Source organism: Cupressus sempervirens, chromosome 1, assembly GCF_028749045.1.
Source record: "Cupressus sempervirens isolate cs-2001-9-10 chromosome 1, ASM2874904v1, whole genome shotgun sequence".
Taxonomy (NCBI): Eukaryota; Viridiplantae; Streptophyta; class Pinopsida; order Cupressales; family Cupressaceae; genus Cupressus; species Cupressus sempervirens.
Window position 1 is genome coordinate 97,976,223 of NC_143118.1, and position 17,831 is coordinate 97,994,053.

The window sequence follows — 17,831 nt, forward strand, 5'->3', positions numbered from 1 at the left end:
TCTAGTCAATATTCCAATTCCAAAAATGTGCAACCAAACGGTGAAAATGTGTATTCTCGTAATGAATTCTTGGTGAACCAAACGGTCCCAAATCAATTCTCAAAATAGTAATCTAGATTTCAAGTTCTAGAATTCCAAATCAAGGTTTCTAAATGCCAATTCTCGAATCATATTCCAACAACCAAACAGACCCTAATAGATGCATATCATTATTTTGGAAAATATTGTGGTAGGAAACATAGCAACAAAATTAAGAGGTTGATTTTTTCATCAACTGGGCTCAAGAATAATTGATGACAAGACAAACAAGTAGTTGGTTTGATAGAAACTAGGGAACCAATATCTAATTGAAATTTCTCCCAAATGGTTATGTCTAGGTAGAATGCCCCTAAGAAATGATAAACTGAAAAAATTATTGAAAATATGGTAGTAAAAAATAATATGCAAAAATAAAATTACACCATGTAATTTTTATATAAATTGTTTATTATTAACTTATACTACTTTTTTAGTTAAAGCTAATCATTTGCTCAATTTGATAATTTATATATAATGTAATTTATATACAACAAATTTATTTATAAATTTAAATTAAGATTTAAATATACACTCATTAAATGATTACAATATTAAATTATATTTTTATTATTATTAAAATTTAATAAAATCTAACCTATTTCATCAATGTGTAAAACAATACGTTATAACACAAACCATTTAAAATATATTTATACATTAAACATGCAAATATAACCCAATTAACATTTCAAATCAAATAAGAAACGTGACATAATTGAAATGGCTAGAAGTTTATTACAATCTTTCTTCATAACAACTATCAATTAAACCTATCATTACACAATAAAATCAATTTCTTATTTGCAACCACTTCAATAGTAAAATCAATTGACAATTTACAAATTGTAACTTAAATATAATCAAATGTTCAATTCAAAATGAACAAATATATGACACAACTTAAACCAATAAATATTATGAAATAAATAAAATTCTATTACAATTTCTTTTAATAATAACTATTAACTAAATCTACCATTATACATAATTCAAACAAACCAATATTACTTAATAATCAAAATTCTATTACAATATCTTTTAATAATAACTATTGACTAAATCTATCATTATACAATAACAACAATTTCTTAACCATTTTTATATAAAATCTATTGCAAATTTGCAAATTCAAGTGTAATTGATAAAAGGATATACGTAATTTGATGTTCATCTTCATAATTTGAATGTAATTTACTTTTTAAATTAATTTTAATATATATTGATCAAATCTTTCACTGATGACGGATGCTTTGCATGATGTTTAATTTCAGCCTGTATAAATAAAAGGGAAAAAGTTAACATAATCAAAATTTGTAATTATCAAAATTCATAATCTATAAATCATAGAAAGAGTTCAAAATATTTTTCTAAATATAAGAAATAAATTAATAAACTTTTAGAATAATATCATAACTAGAAAATAAATTTATCTTATATAAAAAATATTGATAATATTTTTAGACTATATTCTATTTAAATATGTAAAAGCAATTAGTTTTGTGATCTTACCTATATTTATTTATGATTTAATAATTAATTAAATTTTATAAATAATTTGGTTATAGATTAAAAGATATAATCATTTTTATTTAAAATGATTATAACTAAAATCCCCCTTTTCATATTTTAAATTATCTCATTGTTAAGAGTAGAATGGTAGTTTTCTTCATCAAATACACACAACCTTTCTCTAGTAATAGTATTTTCATTGAAACAAAGATTAATCAGGCATTGATAGTTCATATGAAGGAAAGAGATTTCTTCATGAAATAGATAGGAGAATGGCTAGTTAGGGAAGGAAACACAAATTGAATTAATGGAAACTGTATCATAGAATTATAGACTAAAATCCTACCAAATAGTTTTTTCCTCTTTGAGTACAGATCTTCAATAATGGTTCCTTAATTATTGTTGGAATAGAATTTTATACAAGGGATTGGATCCTAAACTTCGACATGTGGATTGAAGAAATTAAGAAAATTCCCTTGTGGATCAAACTATATAATCTTCTTTTGAGTATCAGGGTAAATAGGCTTGGAAATAGATTAAAGTGCAATAGGGTCTTTCATAAAAGAAAATGAGAATTTCCTGAAAGGTGGTTTTGGAATACAAGTGTGTATCTATATAGAAATGGAACATTACTCTAGTTCATGGGATGAATTATAAATCATCATAGAAATAGGGAAGTGGTTGTAGTAAATTGAGATTGACAAATCCTGCACCATATGCACTGATTGTTAGACATGGTGAGATTACAAAGCAAATCAAACTTTGGGAGAGACCATCAATTTCACTGGATCTTTTCCCAAGGTAGCCAATCAAAAGGATTTAGCCACTAATAATTTGATTATCACTCCCCTAGAGATGGGTTTAGAAACTGGTAAATCCCCACAAAACCAAGTGAAAGAGGTTGTTGATGATATACAACCGTAAATGTCATCCCTACCAATAACTAAAGATCCTATTGAAACAAATTAACATATATTTCCAAGTAATGTCACAATAAAGGATACAACTAATTATAAAGGAGGCATAAAAACCTTAAATCTAGAAGTTTCATGTATCTTCAAGATTTTTCAAACATTTTGTATGATAATCCTTGACCACCCCAGAATAAGTCTATAAACAACTTCAAAAAGGTTATCACACAATCATGCTTCAAGTAAAAGGAAATAGGAGTCCAAAGAATATTAGATTATGAGGATGAAACATTATTGCAAACAAAATGGAAAAAAAAAAAAAAAAAACAACTTTAGATAAGATAAGATAAAATTATTAATGTCCACGAAAAACCAAAACGGTTTATGGGACTGAGCATACAAACAGAAGAGCCAGCCAAGCAAAGGCACCAAGCGATGACTGAAAAGGAACAAAGCAACAAGAAGAAAGAAAGACAAGGTAAGGACTAAGGGTCCTTCATTGTCACAAAGAAATCCGTAATAGAGAGGTACATCCGTGGACAATCTATAGTCTTCGGACGCCATGAAGAACCCCTATAGGACTGATGCTACCTGTAGAGACTGGTACAATTTCTGACAGATCTGGAATGTCAAGTAGTGAAAAGCCTTTTCAAAACCCGTGGAGGAGGCAAGGGAGAGAAAAAGGTGGTAATGAGCTGATCAGAAGTCTGTCTTTGATGAAAGGACTGCAGGGTATTCTCTCGAAGATGGGTGGCCTCTTGAAGATAAAGTGCTAAACATCGTTGATCAATATAACTGAAGAACATCGAGAGAGAAGAACAGTCTCTAAAAAGGCAATAAAACCTCCTTCTGATCTCGTAGTAATGAGGACAACGAAATATGAAGTGAGTCTCGGTCTCAACCTTCATCAGAGTGCATAACTGACATAATCGATCAGCCTAATCCATATGGTGATCAGTCTGAGCCCTGAGACGATGAGAACCAACCCTAAAAGAGCCCAAAGAAAACCATAACGCATGATTCCAACGCCGATAAAGATAGGCAGGGTGAACAACAATACCATCCTAAATAACAAGAAAATGCTTAGCATAGAAGGCCATCTTAGGTCGCAAACCACCCAGGGGTTGAAACCAAGTAGTGGTAATGTACTGCCTATAGATATCCTGTCTGACATGCTCATTCAACTCCTGACGAGAGGGAAGAAGATGAGCCGGGGCATCCAGCGAAAACTACTAGGGAGGAAGACGATCAATCTCAATCTCGATCAAACCCAACAAAGAGGTGGCCTAAGCGTACCAGCATCTTGATCTAGCAAAAGTGTCAGATCTCATAATCTCCACCGAAGAACAATATGCCAAAAAAGAGTATCTATGTCGGTCAGCACCTGTCTCCATAAAACCACGAAGCCGATGAAGAAACCAAATCAAGTCAAAAAAAATGGCAAGTTTGAGAGGATGAGCACCAAACTCCACTAAAACAATGTTGTGAGGGGTAAATCTGTGACACCTAATGATACGACGCAACAACAGTGTCTGGACCCGTTCAATAGAAGCCCAATCAGAAGCAATAAGAGGTGGTCCCCAAACCACAAAACCATAGAGGATTGTCGAACGAACCAAGGAGTCAAAAAGGGACAACTTGGACGAAATATCCTAAAAATGATGCCTGAAGCATTGTCTCTCTAGAAAAGTCAAGGAGCCCATACCCTTAGTAACTCTGGACTGAATAGCAGGTCTCAAACTGAAACGTAATCCTGAGAACTTCACACCAAGATACATGTAAGAGGGAGTAATCTCAACCTCCTTCCCCTGGAAGAAGAAATGGAGATGAGAGGTCTTTAAACAGTTAAAGAGCATAACCCGTGTCTTAGATAAATTGACCATAGGGTGTCGTTGACTACAGAAAGAAGCAAGACTATCAAGGAGTCTTTGTAAGCTATCGAGAGAAGAGGCCAAGAGAACGACATCATCAACAAAGAGGAGAATAGAGATCAAAACCTGATGTAAATAGCACCCATCTCCTGGTTGAGAGGATTTCATAAGGAAATCCTCCAACTCATCAATATACAAGCCAAAGAGAGTATGGGAAAGAGGACAACCTTGCTTCACGCCAATGGTGCTCTGAATCGGATCAGAAAAGCCCTCCAGAGTTCTAAGTCTACTAGTAACCTTCTCATAAAGTCTCAAAATAGCAGTCTGTAACATATATGAAATCTCAATCTCCTAAAACCGCTGAAATAAAGCCAACCTAGGAACAGAATCAAAACCCTTACGGAAGTCCACAAAACAACAATAGACCTTCTGAGAGTGGTGTCTAGCGTCCTAAATGATAGCTAGCAGTGAAAAAAACATGATCCATAGTCTAGTAGTTTGCTCGAAAGCCAACCTGACCTGTCACCCTACATCCCTGTCTATCAAGCTCACTAGATAACATGGTGTTCAGAGCAGTGGCATAAAGTTTGGCAAAACTATGACCAATCATAATAGTTCTGTAATTTCCTGGATCAGAAACAAGCCCAGACTTGTGAATAGGGTAAACGACATGTCTAGACCAAGAATCAGGAAACGCAATGCAAACCACTCTATTAAAGAGTGTAGGAAGGTAAGATCCAAGAACTGAAGCACAAAGTTTGAAAAGTTCTACCTGAAAACCCTCTTCATCAGCTGCTCTGCTGCATCTCAAAGATCTGATGGCCTCCATAATGCTAGAATAGGTGAACAAATGGCAGTGGGCAAGTGAAGTGGAGTAGAGAGGAGGCTACCCAGGAATGTCATAAAGCGTCGTGATATGGGAGGTCAAAGAACAAAAGTCGAGAGTGGAGGATGGGGGGAGCAACGAGGGAAAAGGGTATGCTAGAAGATCTGGGGATTCTGGATAAGCGTGGAGCAAAGGGTTTTGCATTGAAAAGAGGCGAAGGAATGTTTCTTATGACGAAGAAAATGCCGATAAGAAATGTGCAGATGGGTAAGGCAGGAGACTGAGCCTCAAAGGCGACACGAACAGAGCAATGGAAAGCTTTGCAGTCAGCATCAAACCATTTATTCATAGGACAAGTATTCCGACGGTCACTTGTGAGAGAGAGAGAGAGGGGAACGGTAGGGAATAAAAAGGAGAGCAGAATCCCATATGGCAGAGACAAGTGAATCAAACATGTCTGAGGTAGCCAGCGAGTCATCAAAACTAGCGGGTGACAAAAGATGCCTAAGGTGATAAGTAAAGAGCTCACCATCACTCTCAGGGTAATGGAAGCGAGTAGGAAGGGAGATGGTACTAGTCAGACATAGCAAGGGTGGGGAAGGATGGGGTGAAACGCAAATAGAAATGCTAAGAAGAGGATGATCGGCTAGCGGAAGACGCGAAATGGTGAAACTGCAAATGAAAGAAATGAAAGGAGGGGAAATGACATAGTCAACAACACTCGCACCACCACAGTGTGGCCAGTAGGTAAAGAGGTCTGATCCAGGAAGGAAGGATAAACCATTCAAGATCAACAACCCAGAACACACACAAAGCTGGAGGAGGTGGCGACCATAAATAGAGAACAGCCCAAGAACATCCTCTGAAGTGCGCTGCAGGCCCATAGTAGTTGGATCTAACTCAGAAATGCAGTTCGAATTAGAGCCACGATCATGTAAAGGGATCTGACGATCCTTGGTACGAGCATTTAAATTACCAAGAATAACAATATCTCCTAAAGCCTCAAACTGCGAAATGCTCTCCTGAAGGTCAAAATAGGGATCGCTAACCTCCGGGTCATGAATAGCATAGGGAGAAGAGGTCGGAGGAAAATAACAAACAACAATAAAAATATCTGTCTATATTTCCGTCGACCAATCTGGACCCACATAAATCTAGAAAAGGCATCGGCGTGAACAATCAACGTAACCCTAAAAATATCATCTCGAACCAAACAAGCAACACCCCCAGACCCACGGACCCCACCAGACGTTCGAACCTCATCCCTACACACTGACAACCACTGATAACCATGATAACCTGGAAGAAGACGCATAGGGCTCTTGTCATTCTCAATAACGGCGAAAATATCTGAAGACCCACCACATCCTAAAAAGACCAGCTAATGACCATAAAGAGCCATTACTATTCCAACAGTTGACAAGAAGAGAATAAGATTTCTTCTTGTCAGACTGCTGTCAAAACTATCACGCCGATTTGGAGGTTGTCCTCTCTACCCAACCAGCAAGAGGAGAATCACGGACCACTGCCTTAAGATTCCAAATAACAGCCCATTTTCCAGCACGTCTAGCCTCTGCCACAATACCCCGAGCCTGTTTAAGTTCTGCAACTTGTGCCTTAGTAAGATCTTCATCCAGATAAATTTTAGATGGGAGAGAGAACAACTTTCTCTTCGCTCTAAGGGCACAAAGCCTATCCAAAAAAGAGAAGAATCTGATAAAAAGGATGTCCCTCGTACCAAAACAGCATCTATCTAAGGTGATGTCTGAGATGCCAAGTTGCTCAAAGAGAAAGGCATGCCCAACAGCAGCAGGGTCAGAAGTGGGTGAAAGACCCCAAACGCGCAAGTTGAGCTCACGTGCCCACCGCACTCAAGACGACAAATAAAACCAACATCGACCATGGCATAGAGAAAAGAAAAGGAAGGAATACACACCATAAGAAAAGAAGCATAGACGGGGATGGAGAGGGTGAAAAGCTAAATTAACAAACAACTAAGATCTTGGAATAAAATATTTGACACTTTAGTCAAATTTTGTTTTAGGATTGATCTATTCATGGCAAAGAGGTTCTCTTGAGTTCTGAGCTTTACATTATCCACCTACATATCAATTTATCGTATAGATACTTTCACAAGTATATTAGAGGCTATAAGGAAAATCTTATTTTGGATTTTTGAAACCTGCTCCTCAACTTTGATACTATCGACCTTGAACTTTTCTAGGATCTTACTTCATGTTATTAATGTCTAGTACCATGTGTTGAACTCATATATAGCCCCTATTGCAATCACTTACCCATCAACGTAGGCACTCTTTCAATACCCTTAGCATGGACTACTCTATCCTAAATATCATGAAGATCTTCCCATGTTTGCAACTTTGAAGAGAAAAGGAGCACGCCCATATGTTAAAATCAACTTTTCTACAAATCTAGTTAACATCAACTTTTCTACAAATCTAGAAACCTCTTCATTATTGTCATCCATCCATTTCTTAGCTTCTCTTGCCATTACATTTCCATCTTTAAAATCTCCAATTGCCTCCTTTGAGAATTCAAAAACAAGCGAGCCACTATATCATTATGATCAAGAGGTTCGATCAAGTGCTAAATATACTTCTTCAAGTGCTCAAATTCTTTATTGTATTCCCTTTTCCTCCCTATCCCATTTTTGAATCCGACCTTAATGATAGTGACTAAATTGTCCAAGTCTTCAACCACATGACCCTTGGTGGCTTAACCAATGTTGATAGTCATAATTTTGTATGCTTGAGGAGTAATGACCTCTTTTGCCTTATCAATATTTGACACAATAACCTAAACTATTTCATCCCTTTGAATTGTGAAAAACTTCTTCAATGTCCTTTTCACTGTCACCTTTGCTAATCTAGCCAAGAAATCAGTTGTGTCATCTTCTTCAAGAATTTCCATAGGCGCCTTCACTTTCATTATTTCTCTAACCAATCAGGAACAACTAGTTTCTTAATACCCTCTTCTTTTTTAACTTTCCTCATATGGAAAATCATGTGCTCCTGTAAGAGCATAAATTGTTCCCTCTTAAAATTCCCCATCCAAGATATCCACTTCATTTTCTGACTAGATTATTTGTGTTTGAAGGAGATGAGTACTCTTGATCTTCCTAATAGATTCATTTAATATTCTTCTCATGAATTGGAGAAGGAATGCTTACCTCATCCATTGATTATTCTCCAAAAACAATACATTGTCCATTTTAGCACATTCTTCAATCACAATTTTCCTCCCTTTTGACCTTTTAGACTCATCAATTGCTCCCTTCTTTTTCTTTGAATTAATACTTTCAGTTGGCCTAATATCTTGAAATGCTCCATCATTGGAAGAATACGATTCTAATGATCTCATCCAGTTGTAAGTGAACCTCATATTCTCTTTCTTGAGCTCCTAGATTTACTGCTCAAACCACCACTATGAATACTTGACAACTACCTACATTAAGGTGCTGAAATCAACGAGCTCTAGCTCTCACCATTTTAGAAGAGGAAGTAGCCTATTTTCATTGAAATCCAACTTAGTTAATCCATTCAAACTTACAAGAAACTTGGACCCAAGTCTCTTCTTGACACCAAATTCATCCGCAACATTGGCCTAAAGTCCTCGAGGTCTACTCCATTTCTGTACTTTTCTCCACTTACCAATCCAATACATTTATGAGGGTTGAAATTAGCCGTAAATGATAAAATGTGAATGGATTTCACAACATCTCCAACCTATCAATTTCAGGTGCTTGCATCGATGGGCAAGAATATTCAACCATATTTCCATCGAAAAATGGAAAGAAAGTGGCAATCTTCTGCTTTTCTCTTTGGAAGCCCTCATATGTTTCCAATTTCCTTAACTTCAAGAATTATCATTATATTGATAGGATAAACTTGAAGTTTGTAACATAAGTTAAATTTATTAATGTCCAATAAATGACCACAAAGGGTCAAAGGGTCTACTAGGTACAACAAAAAGGAGGTCAACTCGTAATTGGGACTCTAAACGGTGTCCAAAGAAGAAACAACAACAAAAGAAACAAAATAAGAGAAAGAAGTGGAGGAGAGAGAAATCCTTTCTAAACCAACCGAAAGGTTTCAAACAGTTGTGAAGAACTTCCGAATTGAAGGAAAATCAATAGGGCCAGTTAGAGCCTTGGACCTCCTTGTAGTACGTCCAATAAATCTGTGAACTCTAACATGTGAAAATCCTAGATACTAGATGCACTAGGATCCATATTTTCTTATCAAGCTCTTGGCTTCCTAGTTGAGCCTCTAATGAATTCCTCCTTGCAGTGTACTAGATATGTACATTAAAAATGCATCATTCACTCATTTGAAATGGGGTTGTAATGAAGTTACAACTGTGAGTAGCAATCATATGTCTTGAATTCATTCTTGCCTTTTTCCTACCATACCCTTGCAAATTAGGCATGTGTATTTGATCCCAATAAGTAAATAATGCAAGAACTCATCTAAAAGGATTGTCCTTTCCAAATTTCTCAATTGTTCATCAAGGTTGTTGTGAATTATCTAAAGACCAATTGAACATTTTGATCGCTTAAGTGGTCTCATCAATAAAATTGTACATCTAAGTTTCAAATGGTGCACCAGCCTAAGGGTTGTGCATAATTCTATCTAGTAGCAAAATAATATCTCCGTAGTCCTCTCTAAAATTAGTGCAAAGCAACTTGTTTGACACTTTCTTAAGGGTGTGCCTTGCTTGTTCCAACCTTTACTTATTTATAGTTGTCACACAAGGCTCAAGTTGATCCTCATAAATTATTTCCGTGTCCTTGTTGGTTTTAAATGAATTCTAGTTGTAGCTTCAGTTATCGAAAGCTTCCTAGATTGCCATTTTTCCAAGATAAGCCAACACACTTCCATCTAGCGCAATGATTTGCCTTTGTTGGACATTGTAGCACATAAACATTCAAACATTAACTCAACAAATTCCACGATCGGTGGGCATCCAACTCCCTGGACAAGGTCATTCCTCATCATTTGTTGAGTAATCGGTGTTGATAAATATCCATCATGCTTGTACATTTTCCTTATGAGTTCAACGAAGCCTAAATGCCCAATGTTGGTGTCTACAACCTTTTTCCACTTGGAATTGATTTTAGATTTAGGGTGTATTCCTTTACTGGAAGATTTCATATGTACATTCTTTGGAATTCCTCCTTGAGTGCTCATCTACAACCTGCAAGAAGACATGCGAAGTGAATGTCACTTTCAAGTAAAATTAAAAAATTTACCCTAGTTTTGGATTGTATACCTTAAAATTTGACCTACAAGCTACTGAAAAAGCCAATTTTTTGTGCAATATCAGACTATAAAATTGAATAAGTCTACTCAATGGGTAGCAAATTTCATGAAATTTAGCCCACAAATATGAAATAAATATGAATATTTGCTTCTGGATTTAATTGTGTATTTTTTTAGCACCAACATTTTGGATCACACTCTGTAATCCATCATTAGGAGATTTGGGAAGAAGATACATTTTTAAGGCTAGTACAAGATAGGTTGAGTATATATGTGAATGAGAAATATGCACATGGAAAAAGTAACCATCGTGATATGGCTACAAGAGAAAATCTAGCCGCAATCTTGGAGTGAGAAATAATGGAAGCTAACACTAATCCTAAGGAGGAAGAAGTTCCTACAACGATGACAAAGATTCCAACCATAGAGATTGCAACTACTTAAGTGATTGTGGTAGTCCAGGTGGCAAAGAGGAAATCATCATTTAAAGAGTCCATGGGAAAGATCAATTGATAATGCAAGGAGATCAGAATATACCTATCCTAGAGTGATTAAAACAACAAAATAAAAAATGCCAAGAAGGAGAGGATGACGCGGCAATTGAATTACAAGAAATTTTGGAATGCGTCAACCAATCTAAGGAAAAGAGGTAAGCTAAAAGGTTCACTACGGTTGTAAGGGGAGAATCAGACCCCTATGATCTATAAGACCAAGGATCAGATAAGTCCATGTAAGTACCATCTCACAGCAAGGAATCTTCATCATGCCTCTAATGAGAAAATACTAGAGGACTTTAATGATTTCCCTCATGCTTTGAAACAAAGGATGAAGAAGATGGAAGAAGGATACCAAAAACAAAAAAGAGAAATCAAGACCTTGTGTGAATTCATAAACAACTTACCTCATCGAGTGAGAGAGGGCAACCCATCCTTTGTCCCTTCAATGGGTGTTTTAATTGAAACAATCGATGATATTGACAAGAACAAGTGGACTGTTCAAGGTTCAAAGGTTTGGTTTGAAAGAATTTAGAAAGAAGCCTTCAAGCATGTAGTACAAGTTAATAGTAGGTTGTTAGTTGTACTCTCCAAGATCCAATGCATGGACAAATCATGGGAGGATGAGCATATTTACCAGGATGAAGTGATATTCGATATACAGAATCTAATGGAGACCTACAAGTAGGAATTGATCAATGGTGGAGTTATCAATGAAGGAGATGTTTATGACTTCCTTCAATGGAACAATGTAGTGATCATAGCCAAGGAATCGTTGAGAGCTTTAAAAAGGACTATGCTTGATCGAGAAAGACAGTTGACAACATCAGGGAAGGGGTTTCCAATAGAACTGAATCCTTCTTGTTACAGAAATTGGTACATGACAAAATAATAGTGGACAACTTGAAAGGCAAGTTGGAGGATTTCTTTCAATTGAGTGTTTCTAAGACATGATTTTGAGAACTTCTTCATCTTCTCAAATACCATGCACACTACTCAAGACTTGCTACCAGATTGGGAGGAAAGCTTAGGAAGGGTAGAAAGAGAAGTTGTAGTTCTGGATATCAAGTAGTAATCAACACCAACTATGAGCACAAAAGAATTTGAGATAATATTGGATCGATTACATGTCTTCAACAATGGAATCAAGGTTAAACACATTTAATGCATAGTGGGTGTGTACATAGTGATCATTTATTGCATCCCACTCTCTTCTTGAGCGAGCTATAGTAGTGAATTCTATCTTATATTAATGTAGATTCCCTTTCTTTCCCTAACCCTAATTAGAGCTAGTGTACCACAATCTAGGCCAGCAATTATTGTTTTCATCTAGCCACCTGTTGTATTCATGGACCTATATAAAGGCCTCATTTCTCATTTGTAAGGGAGGATTTATGAGATTGTTGCTATTAGCTGTTCAGGCAATAAAGCTTCCATTGAAGTTTGGTGAAGACTTGATGTTTTTTAGTGATTGCTTGTTCTCTTAATTCCCTCATTTAGATTAACTTGAGTTTAGATAAAGTGTTGTGATTACAATGGAGAAAAAGATGTTTTGACGAATTTTATTGATTCATACTTTTAGCATTTTATTGATTCTAAATCACTGAGCAAAGTTAACTTGAACCCTTCCATGCATATGCTTAACTACTATCATTCATATACATTCTCCTTTGAGATGGTGTATGTGATGGTATAAAAATCTATTGTAGAACCCTTGAAGATTGCACTAGTTCATGGGTAGTTGTAGCATAACTTGGTGAAGTGAAGCTTGGTAACTGAGGAATTTGTCCACTAGAGTACCATTTGTTGATGGCATTCCCCTTACGATTAGAAAGAAATCCTAAACCCTATCCCCTTTCAGTTTTGCATATTTTGTGAAAATCTAAAAAAAGTAATTCATTGCAAAACCTTTTGAAAGCTCCTACATTCAATATGACTTGAAATGAATCTGATCAAATATATGTATGGCCCCTTGGGATCATCAACAAATCAAATCAATCACTGAGTTTATCCACAATCAAGAACTAACATTGAAGGAACTTTGGATTCATCGTATGATCATCTTGCAATCTTAGCATACACGAGACCTTGTTCAAGAGAGGATAAGGTACCTCGATATTTTTTTTTATTGTTTGATGGGTCATAAAACACACATCAACGGAAATTGGTGCTAGAAGGAGGGATTTGCATGTTGTTTGAAGGATTTGAAAGAAGTTTGGCATACCATAGTGTATTCATTTGTATTTGCATGAGGCTCATTGATGAGTCTTGAGATCCTCTCTGTGAGCAAAAGAACTACAAGAGCTAGACTTTGATCCAAAGCCTAGGTGAGGCAAGAAAGAAGCATCTACTAGTACTAATTCACCAAGTGTAGCTGATTTGACAAGAACTTTCCAAGCTCTACCACCTTAGCATAAACAAGGATCAACTCAAGGAGCTACACAAATTGAATAATTATTTGTGCAAATACCAATACAAGTTGTCCAATGAAAAGTTCTAGTTATGGGCCAACAATGACGTCCACAAAATGCATTATTGCTTGCAACATTCGTTGCCTAGCACAATATGCCAAAGAATCGTGAACACTTTTTCTCTAAGTTCTCTTTGAATGATGTCAACTGCATTGCTAATTAACACATTAAGATTTTTGAGCATGCCCCTTAGAACAAAAATGTGCAATAAGTTGATGTTTCCTACAAATTATTCCCCTATTCATTCGACAAGGAAACATTTCTACTTGAGATGGTACAAACTTGACAAGAATTGAAGGATGTATTCCTTGGGAAGGTCAGATTACTTATCAACCCTACTAAATTGTATAAGCAATTCATTAAGATAAGAAGATATGAACATGAAACAATTGGTGCTTTCAATAATCGATTTCACTGGGATTATTCAAGATTGTGAGATCCTTAGCGCAAAGGTGATGATGCAACATGATCTATCTACTATGCAACCCTGGATTGGTTTTTATTAAGGAAAATAGGTTTTGAAGGGTGCCTAAAACCCTATACACAAGATTTTCAATGGAGCCTGAACAAAAGATGCAACCTTGGATCGTTTCACATCCATTTTTGTTCAGAAACCTCAATTGACTCCTACAAGTCTAATTCAAACATATGATGAGGCTAAAGAATTAGTTTTCAATCACCAACAATGGTGAATGGAGCACCTGACTACTTTGGGAATTGATGAAGGGCACTCCGCTTATTAACACAATCACTTAACAAAAATAGAGAAGTAACAAGTTAAAAGAATGAAAAATTGACATCTTATTATCTCCAAAAGTATGGAATTGCAAATTTCATAAATAAGACATGAAAAGCTACATGGGTATTTTTCGTGCAATATTTTGTATTCAGAGCCACCACCAATACCCCAAAACTATCCTAGACAACCCTACAAGCCTCCTTTATATAGGTAGTTTTCAATTGCACAAGAATGTTCTAAACATTTAAGATAGACTTTCAGGTCGACCAACCCTAAACTATTATTGCTATTCACATTTTATTCCCTTAGTAGGCCTCAACAACTTTTAAAACTCACAATAAAATTTGGATATATCTTTGCTCATTTCAGGTAGTGCGACGTAAAAAGACCATAACTCATTGGCAATTGCTCTAATTGACTACTAGGATCCCATTTCAAAAATGCTACGACCTAATGTACAATGTTTAACATGCACAAATTCTTGTCAATCAAGGGTTGACACCTTCTTAGAGCCTCTAAAGCGTTAAAAAATGAGTTAAAAGTTTTTCTACCTTGCTACCAATACTAAAAATTTCCAATAACTTCACAACTAGACTTTATATTGTAATGAAATTTTACTAGCAAGCTGATATATCTCAAATGAACCTCCATGGATGAAATCAAAACATTTTGAGCTCAAATGAACAACTTACTAAAAATAGTAAGCCTCTAAAAAATAGTAACTACACTAAAATAGTTGTGGTTGAGAGAAAATAAGAAATATTTTTGGGTGATGTAAGATTGCCCTTATACCCACGATGCTCCTTATTAGACATCCAGGGCAATATGAGAAGTCACCTTGTCACATCTCAAGGTGTTGTTGCCCAAGTTTAAGTCTATATTTTTTCCCTTAAGGTTTTGAGTCAAGTCAAGTGTCAAAGTAATGAGTCTAAGTCTAGATTACCTATAGGATGATCATGCTTCTCATCATTCCTTTGAGTTAACTAATGCGGGACTCATATGAGCAATGCTTCAGTCCAAAGCTAGGTGATTAGAGTTTTGGAGGGTTTTTGTTATGCTTTATCCTGATGAGAAGGTGGTCTAGATATTCTATTTATTCTTGATGTTGAAGACAAAGATTTACGCTATGAAGTAGCTCCTCATGGAAGCATTCCTAAAATCGCTGAGAAACCCTAACTCTATGATCAAGTGCTCCATTAAAAACATAGCACAAGTAGACTGAAACATATTCAGAGCAAAAGACGACAGAGAATACCGAGGACTGAGGCTTAAAGACAAAATGCAAATCATGAGAATGAGATAGAAGTGAACTCAATTGAATTCGATGTAAAACAAGCACTCAAAAATGCAAAAATAGTGAAATAATCGAGTCAAAGGTGGCAAAGACCAAAGTTGCAACCAATTCAACAAATCAAACACATCTAATTATCCAAATCACTAAGTTGAAAAGTCAATTGAATGAAAGAACACATGATATTGGCTAGTTGAAAGTTAGATGCTTACCTGTCATATTGAGTCCTGTTTAAATATTAAATGCACGTTAGATGCCTTTAGCCTTCAGATGAAAGATCTCTGGAGGTCGTTATGTCTCTATATAAAGATGCTCCATCATTATTCTATGAGACATCACGACATGAAGGCACGTGTCCAGTGGGCCATCACTTTACACGAAGCATAGTTAGAATCTAGTCATGAGGTACCACAGAGTAAAGAGGTTCAACGTAAGAGTTTCTAAGCAATAAAGTAATGCCACCTGTTTGTCACATGTACACCATGTTGTACCTAGCTGGAAAGAGAGACCTAAACTGTGAAACAAAGAGACCTAACATCATTTTGTTATCACCGTCAAATCAAAAAGAGATCCACAGATGTCACTATCTCGCTATGTGAAGTTGCTCAATCATTATTCTATGTGACATAGCGACGATTCAACGCATGGAACTATGGGGCCCAATTCAATTTGTGAGCCGCAAAAGGTAAAGGTTCTAGATTGGCGTACTGCAATTGGATAAATTCTCTGACAATGACAGACGTAGGTCAATTTTGCAAGCGCCATCAAATCTTAAAAGATCAACGCTTCTCGCTATGTCGTTAGATGCGTAAAAATTAGTCTTAGTGACAAGAAGACACGTGTACTTGGTGGACCCATTATAGAAAACATAAAAGAAAGTCTCAACGTTTAAATCACGAATGTTGATTTAACATCGATGGTCAAAATTTGAAAATGTGGTGACCGTTAGAATATGAAATATATGTATTTGGCGTGAAATAACAGAAGATGAAGAATAAATGATTTTCATAAGATTTTCTGAGATCACATGAAGAAGAATAGTCATCGGGCATTTTCAGGAACATAATGGATTCAGAATTGGTAGTGGAGAAGATGTCGCATGTTTGCATGACTGGACAATTTCATATTTGATTTTCTTTGGATTTTGTGACTATTGCCCTACCAGAATTAGAATGGATAACAACTAGCTATAAATGTAACCTCATTTGATAATACAAGGGTCAGCAAGCTTGATGGTAAATGAGTTAGTAATTCCATTTACTTTTGGTTTACTAGTCATGTTTTGTTGCCCATTCTTAGATTAGTTCTCCATAAAGAGTTGAAGGACAATTGTATGTGAACCTGTGATAATCAAGTGGATTCCATTTCATTTTGATGTTTGCAGTGAAAGTGATTCCATTTACTTTCCTCATATATGATTCTGCTTCCTCTTTTGTTCATTTCATATCATGTTAGATAGTTTCATTGGGAAATGAAAGATAAATGTATATGAATCTATTAGTTATTGGTTGAATTTCATTTCATTCAAGCCTAATAGTGAAACCAATTCCATTTGCCCTCATGTGGATATCTCTTCATTCCTCTTTTGCATTTAGATGATAATTCTGCACTTAAAAGTAGAAGTAGATGTTAGAAGAACTTCAAGGTAACTTGTAAAATCCATTCCACTAGGTGTTATAAGTTGCCCAAATCTATTTCTACCTGGGGTGTTTGTAGTTATGAACACCCCGGTTTATCCATTTCTACTCTCAAGTTAAGAGCATACCACATATTCCAATGATCTATTAAAAACACAATTCATTGCATATATTGCATATAAGGGAGTTGTACCTTACAATTTAGAGGGCGGTGATATAACACATACACTAACTCATTTGTTGGTAACATCCTTTTGTTTCCTCACATTTTGGGCATCTAGAGTCAACGTAAAGCCAAGTTAGCAAGAGGGACAAACTATTAACTAACAAGTGTTCAAAGGAAAACCAATACGGTTAACCTCCTCCCTTGTCAACCATGATGAATCTTCAACAAGTCGTCATTTCCATTTGAACAAATATTTCTTCATGTCTTGCTTCTTGTGCTTCAGCCAATATGACTATCTAAGATTCCTTCAATCTCCTATGTAACTGAAGTAGTTGTTGGAATACTCCATTAGGCTTTTGTGACCTCATCTTCAACACCTCCTCCATGATACTTTGCTAGATTTGAAATGTTAAAGACAAGTGAAAAATTCAATTCACTAGGCAACTCTACTATATAGGCATTTCCTAAATCATGCTTCTTCAGTATCTTGCATGGTCCAAACTTCTTCATCTTCAACTTGTTATGTGTTTCCTCTAGAAATCTCTCCTTTCTTAAA

The 17,831-nt window shown here is 35.9% G+C and overlaps 1 protein-coding gene across 3 annotated transcripts in view; it reads right to left on the reverse strand.

The window, feature by feature from the left end:
- Window positions 1-1,063: 1,063 nt before the first annotated feature.
- NODGS (nodulin/glutamine synthase-like protein) overlaps window positions 1,064-17,831 on the reverse strand; it is a 208,287-nt gene continuing 191,519 nt past the window's right edge. For 2 of the 3 annotated variants that reach the window (XM_089817161.1, XM_089817164.1), the window contains exon 18: window positions 1,064-1,350. In XM_089817161.1, the coding sequence (XP_089673287.1) occupies window positions 1,288-1,350 (63 nt within the window). In that variant the 3' untranslated portion in view covers window positions 1,064-1,287. Of the gene's footprint in view, window positions 1,351-9,680; window positions 10,413-17,831 lie in introns of those variants that run through there. The other variant, XM_089817163.1, reaches the window with a different exon arrangement.